We start from the raw sequence: 7,576 nt of genomic DNA, 5'->3' as shown, positions 1-7,576 counted from the left end.
AGTTCAATCAAGCATTCGTCATCATTCCATGATTATGTCGACTCACTTTACCCAGATACTCTGATTTCACAATAAAAAATTATGCCAGTAAGGATGTATGCATTAGCAAACCATCATCTTCTCTGCCTTTACCAAAAATTAAATACATTGAACATATGTCTATTTCTATGCACAAATAAATTGACAATAATCGTAAATGTTAAAGATGATAGTAATTGTGAATTTCACACTTTAAGCTTTAATTGACAAGAGTGACGAGAATTGGACTCTTGAATGTGTCTCGTAACAAAAAATATATTTAAGAAAATTCATATTTGCTCAATTGATCCTACACTTTTATATTTTTCTACAATAAGAAATATCATATCTGATATAATCATCCATTTATTTTTGAAGTGTGAGACTAATCCATTCCAAAATTCAAAAGGTAATTAATCCAATTGAATCGGCTCTCTCCAAAAAGTTTTCGAGAATATTAAAGGGTGAAAAAATAAATTCTCACCAAAATTTCCTCATGATAAAGGTAGTTTATTTGGGCTGGAACATTGGGCTGATAATTTTGTTTTTTTAAAGTAAATTACACCCCCTTGACTTATAATCTGGAAAGAGAAAGACACTATTCTCAAATGATAACTTTATCTCATTTCTCCACCATTCATCTCTTGTCTAATTTCCAACCAAACCAATATTTCTTTATCTTTCAACTCATGAAGAAAAAAAACATGTACCACATTCACCAATAAATAAACAAAAAAGAACAAAAATGTTAGCCTCTGCTAGCTTAGGTTGCAGAAGACCAACATGTTGTAATGTTCATCAACAAACAAGGAACAGCTTCATGGCTAAAACACAGAGCAACAATGGCAAATTGATGATGGTGGATTGGAGAGGAAAAGAATGTAACAGTAAGAAAAGTAATAGGGTAGTGAAATGCAGTGGTGGAATTGGGCTAGGCGATTTCATTGGAGGAGATTTGGTTAAACTTGATCTTGGACGTTGGCTTTCAGATGTTGAAGAACATAAAGCACTTGCAATATATACTCCTCATGAAGGTGGTTATGAAGGACGTTACTTGTCACGTCTTCGACGTCAAGGTTACTATTTTCTTGACCTTACAGCTCGAGGACTTGGTGATCCTGAAACCACTCTCACCAAGATTCACCCCGTTTGTCCTGTAAGTTTTTTTTCCCTGATACGATAGTCTATCTTGCATGCCCTTAAAGACACTTCTGTGTTTGATGTTTTTGTCATGAAATTCAGCCTCATTTAGGAAAGCAACCGATAGCAAGATGGTATTTTCCACCGGAAGTTGATTACAGATTGGAAGCATTACCACCAAATGCCAAAGGATTGGTGGTGTGGATCATTGAAGCCAAGGTGCTTGCTTATAAATCAATGATTTTATGTTATATATCTGAAAATTGTACTGGTGTAAATGTTATTTTGGGTTTTCTTTAGGTTCTCTCCAAGGCAGAATTGCAATTCCTTGCTCTGCTGCCTACACTAAGGCCTAATGTGAGGGTCATTGCTGAATGTGGAAATTGGTAGGGTGATAAATTTTCTATATCTCATGTTTCTGTTTTTTAATTTCTTAAGTGGTGTTTGTTGATGAAAAGTTTGTCCAAAATGACTTTGGGTGTTGTTAGATAAGATATCATTGTGGTGCTTATGTGAATGATAGGAGAAAGTTTATGTGGAAGCCACTAAGTGAAATTGCTGGACTAACTACTAGTCAAGAAGCTTGATAATGATGCATTGCTGCTTATTAATGCTGGTTTTTCAATCATCGACAACAAAGTAGAAACATTTTCATCTGTCTTCAAGCTAGAAGATGCAAGGATAAAGGAAGTTCATTGTAAATAATTAGATCTGTCACAACCATGAGTGATATATATGTACATTCTCAAGGTTTAATTTTGTTATGGCATGCACAAACATTGTAATCAAAGATGGTATTAAGGAAATGCTATTTCTTCAAAAGTTTTGTAACAGATTTTCATTGTAACATATTTCTTCAAAAGTTGTGTAACAGATTTCCAATGAAAAAAGAGTGTTCCTGCTTATATAGATTAGTTATACTCCAAATAATTATTAAACAATTGTAACAGGTATTTAAATACAGAAACCATCTATATGTGCCCAGTAGACGTGTCAACGTCTATTCCTAGCTTACACTGTGGTTTATATTAAATATGAAGAAATTAAACGCTAAACTAACATGTTTGAAATATACTTTAGAAAATGATTCAACATTAATATTTTAACATTAATTGTATCAATAATACCCTACTTGAAATTAAAAAAAAAGGATTTTGAAAATTGCTCATATAAATTAGTACATCATCAAAGACGTCGACAAACTTAAACCTCAATATAGCGGTGAATAAGATTCAAATTTTGACTAGAATAATAGTAGTCTTAAACCTTATATCTCTAACACCACATTTTATTATCGAAATGATTTTACTATAATGGTCAAACGTTTTAGAAATCTATGTCTGAGATTTCATAGGAAGCCACACCACTTCCATCCATATTCACAAAAGTGACTCTTTAAAAAGTATTCATGTAGATAGCTACTTTGTACCACATAGAGTATATATCTTATACTAGTCAAAAAATACAGATGTGTGTGGTATCCCTACAAAGGTAGGGAATACTCATAAGATTTTAGTAGGTTTTTAACAGTTTAGGGTGATTAGAACTTGTTTGCGGTGGCGAGAAAGCTCTGTATGGTGGTTAGAACTTGCCTACGGGGCGAGAAGTTATGTATGGCGATTTTACAATATTTACAGTGGTTTAGAGATCCTTCTCACGTGAGGTGAGAGCTCTATGTATAAACTTTTCACAAACAAGTTCCTCAGTGTGAATTCATCAAACCAATAGACTAAGCATAAATAGTACAAATTCTAGAAAATAGATAATGTATGAATACTCTCATAAGAAAGAAAAGTAAATAATTGGATTTTTGACTCAAACCTTATTAGCTAAGGTATCTGAAGATTGAGTACAAATAGTCGGTTTCCTTATTTTCATAAAATGTTAATATGTAAAGGAAACTTCAATATTAATCATTTTTGTTCATTCTTTTCTGGTGACTTTTGCTTTTCTTTTTCATGTTATCACTGGTAAGGTAGCAAATCAAAACTAAAAGAAACAACAACAACAAACTAGTTCATTAATTAAATCATAGAGAAGTAAAAAAAAAGGGAAGGAGTGTTTGTAGAGATAGTTATTACTCTTCGTCAGATCAAAGTAAAAAAAGGAAATAACATAAATAAAAACTAAAACTGAAAAAATATGAATCTCCTAAGTCACATGTTGTTGTTGAAGTAGTTGTGCACCTCCTTCATGTTATCCTGAAAATTAACTTCTCCATGACAACATGCTACAAAATAAAAGATGATTAGAAAGAAATGAAAGTAAAATATGAATGGAATAAAATTTTATCCGATGAGTTGTCTCCTATTAAGTGCTTCTTTAAGGTCCTTAACTTGACCATTTTCTTATTTAATTTGATTCTTCCATCAAGCTTATATCAGTGTATCTAATTGGTTTGAAATCAAACTTGTTCTTATGCATGTAATTAGTCAGATTTCTCCCCTTTATACCACATATGTTCCAACCACGTGTTCCTTTATTCTTCTGCATTGCTCTTCTAGGTTTCTCTTTTTTCAAACTAGATAAGGGAGTCCAAACTCGACCAGGTGGTTTCGGTTGTTTTCTCAAGAGAGAAAGATTTGACTATGGAGGATTCTCTTTCACTTCAATGATGTTGATTTTTTGAGCTTTTGTTGCCACTAAGACCCTTGGTTCCAACATACTGAAGGTCTCACTTTTTGATATGACATACAAATACTTCTTGACTTCTTTATCTTGTCCTACCTCAATTGTATTAATATAATTCACCATAAATATTCAATGGGTAAATGTGCCTCATTTTGAGACATTTCCTCTACTACATCTTCAACTATATCAACTCTATAGCATTGAGGCTTCTCTTTTTTATGTTTCATGGATTCAAACATCTTAAGCCCAACATGATCTTTGTTGAATCTCAAAATCAATTCTCCCATCTCCACATCAATGAGAGCTCTATTTGTTGTTAATAACGGTCTTCCAAGAAGTTGTGGTCTTTTAGAGTCTTCTGGCATGTCGGTAATCACAAAATCTATTGGGTATAACAAATCATTCACTCTAACCAATACATCTTCAAGAACTCCATATTGATATGAGATAGAACGATCAGCTAATGTGAGACTCATCTGAGTTGGCTTTGTTTCACCATATTTTAACTTTCTCATCATAGAAAGTGGCATCAGATTAATGATAGCTCCTAAATCACACAAGGTATAACCAATAGTTAGTGAACCAATAGAACATGGGATAGTAAACCTACATAGACCAGTGAGTTTAGGTGGAATATTTTATTGAATGATTTCTCTACACTCTTCTGCCAAAGCGGTATTCTCGTCATACGCCAATATACGCCTTCCCGATAAGAGTTATCTCATGAATTTAGTATAAACTTGCATCTGTTCGAGAGCTTCACATAATGGAATGTTAACTTGTATTTTTGTTAGCATCTCCATAATTTTTTTTATTTATCCACTTCTATCTCTTTCTTCGGTTTCTTTTTCAAGACCGAATAAGGTGGTTTGATATAGTCAGGTAACTCTGAGTTAGGTTCATTCAGGATTTGTTTCTTATTCCTTCTCTAATTTGAGTTTTTTTCAATGAATTTGTCAAGGGTAAGCCCTCTAACTTCATCTTCACCATTTTCCTCACTTTTTTCTCCCTCTAATTTTTTTCTCAACTTTTTTTTCGACTACTACCTCTTTTCCAATCTTTTTCTCACCTTCACTTGTCTCTTTTCTCTCATCACTAACTTTTGGGTTTGAAGGTACTACTATATTTCTCAACTCACTGACCTTGCAATTTAAATTTTTTTTGTTATTTATATTTCTACCACTAAATCCCTTACTTAAACTAGCCTGTACTTCCAGTTGTTGAGATAATTGACTGATTTTCTTATCTAGATTATTTATTGAAGCTTCGTTATTTTTGCTCATGGTATCTTGACTCTCTGCCATCTCCCTTTGAGTTTTATACATTTCCTCTTACGTCTTCCTAACATGTTCAAAACTAGTTTTAGTGGCTTTCTTGAATTGAGCTAGAGCCTTTTCAAGTTGAGATGGTTTTCCTTATTGTTGTGCTTGAGGAATTTGAGGTCCTTGAGGAGTTCCTTGGTTTTTACTCCAATCGAAGTTCGACTACCCATGCCAGCCTGCATTATAAGTATTAGAATAAGGGTTGACTCTTTGATAATTTTTAGCATAGTACACAATCTTCTATATATCCCTCTAGAACACAGTAGCCATTAGCATGCCCCTGCCCATAAAAATCACACCATAGTGTATGAACCTGACTAACATTGGCCTGAAGAGTGGTTGCTGCAATTAACTACTTTGAAATAACCTTAAGTAGTGGTAGAACTCTTGCATTCAAATCTAATGCAAGTACGCCTTTTGGTGTGACAATCCGGTCACTTATTAAATGATACTCATTCTGGTACATTCTTTCATTTAATTATTTTATCTCGTCTTCATTCTTAGTCATTATGATACATTCAGCTGAGGCATCCAAAAACATTCTCGTTTGAGTTGTGAGACCTTTGGTAAAATGTTGCATCTATTTCATACTGATCATATTGTGATTTGAGCATCTTCAACGTAACAAGTTGAATCTCTCCCATGCATCAGACAATGATTCAGAATCACCTTGATCAAAATTTGAGATTTATGCTCTTCTTTCTATAAACTAAGTGTCTGTCAAAAATCTCGCTAGAAACTTGTCTTCTAATTCCTTCCAAATTTGAATGGTATCGTTTGCTAAACATTGCAACCAATCTTTTGCTCTGCCTCTCAGAGAGAAACCAAATAACTTTAATTTAACATGATATTCAGTCACATCATTCGGGTTGCACATAAAAAAATCATAAAATCTAGTCAAGTGCTATGGCGGAGTAGGAATCTCTTCTCTTTGTTATTTAGCTAGTACAGTTCTTTTGATTTCTGACTCTAATGAAATCAATGTCGACTCGAACCTCGCATACACAAACACAAAATACATTAGTAACATTGAACTAATTAACCATACTAAAAAAAATAGATCAAAAAATAATAAGAATAAAAAAATTAAAAATAAAAATAAAACATAAAAATAAAATACTAAGTATTAACAATAACCCAGTAAAAAAATAGAAACTAAAACAAATTTATAAAAATAAATAGAAAATAAAAAATAAATAGCAAGAACAAAATTCAAAATTAGACCTAAAACTTTAAAAATAATAAACTACACACAAATATTATCTGGTTGAATTATAAACAATCTTCGACAACAGCGTCAAAACTTTAATGGACAATTATAGCAGGTGTTTATTTACAATAATTTTTTGCACATTTACTGATATTGTCATAATACCTATATTACGTTATTCTATTACTAATATTTCATCTGAACCATTTTTAGGCATGGATCCACTAATATTTTCCGTGTCTCGTCGGCTGGGCATATGTAAATGACTACTCTAAGACATTGTCATGTGTGTGCTCGATCATTCCACTCTTGGGGAACCAGACGACCGAGTCGTTCCGAGTTTCTCTTGACCGCATCATATTGGATGATATCAATTAGATGTCATACGGAAATCACCGTGAGCCACGACCCTTGGAGGTGATAGCATTGTACTTTGGATGGATGACCTATGAGTCTTGACTTATGGACACCCCCCCCCCCCCCCCCCCCCCGCGCAACTACCTGAGTGAGTCCTTCGGAAGTTTGTGTATATTCATGGTATACCCAGAGACCTCATTGTTGTTGCTCTTGCCACTAGGACTGAAAATGAGTCGAGTCGAACTTGCCACAACTCAGCTCGACTCGATAAGAATTGGTTCAGCTCAAAACTCAACTCGAGTTCGATTCGAACTTTTTTAAAACTCAAAGTCGAGTCATTTTAAGTTCACAAACAACTCGATTCAAGTCATTAGGTTATAATTTTTTACATATATTTAACATTTTAAATTAATATTATTTTATGATAAAAATATTAAAATAAAATAAAAGTTATAAGATTGAGATTTAACTTTGTTTCAAAAATGTACTTCAAAAGCTATATAACTTTCGAGAGATGTATTTGAAAATCTAATTCAAAACTACTCGATTGAAGTTTAACTTTGTCTCAAAATTTCAAAAATTCTTCTAAATCTTTAGGAATCTTACACGTTTAACAAAATAGTGCATCAAAAACTATTAAAAAATTGATACATCCCATCACATAATAATTACACCACTTGAAACCTTCCGATATGCCTCCAACAATGATGACTTTAAATACAATCATCAAATTTACTGCAAAATGCAAGATGATATTTTTCAACACTAACACAAAATGATCACCACATGCTATGCTACACCACCATAATTTTCATCAACAATATATCACAAAATAGATTATATCACAAAAAGATTATATGATTAAAATAATAAGAAAATCTTAACCTTATATTTTCTT

The 7,576-nt window shown here is 32.8% G+C and overlaps 1 protein-coding gene across 1 annotated transcript; it reads left to right on the top strand.

Moving 5' to 3' along the window:
* The first annotated feature begins 606 nt into the window (after positions 1–606).
* LOC127084348 (NAD(P)H-quinone oxidoreductase subunit N, chloroplastic) lies at positions 607–2,063 on the top strand. Its single transcript, XM_051024778.1, has 4 exons — positions 607–1,174; positions 1,261–1,377; positions 1,459–1,544; positions 1,682–2,063. The coding sequence occupies exons 1-4, from the start codon at positions 764–766 to the stop codon at positions 1,743–1,745; spliced, it is 678 nt and encodes a 225-aa protein (XP_050880735.1). The 5' UTR covers positions 607–763; the 3' UTR covers positions 1,746–2,063.
* Positions 2,064–7,576: the final 5,513 nt, after the last annotated feature.

This window comes from Lathyrus oleraceus, chromosome 5 (assembly GCF_024323335.1).
Source record: "Lathyrus oleraceus cultivar Zhongwan6 chromosome 5, CAAS_Psat_ZW6_1.0, whole genome shotgun sequence".
Taxonomy (NCBI): domain Eukaryota; kingdom Viridiplantae; phylum Streptophyta; class Magnoliopsida; order Fabales; family Fabaceae; genus Lathyrus; species Lathyrus oleraceus.
Note: the sequence above shows the minus strand (reverse complement) of the source record. Positions and strands in the feature narration are given on the sequence as shown.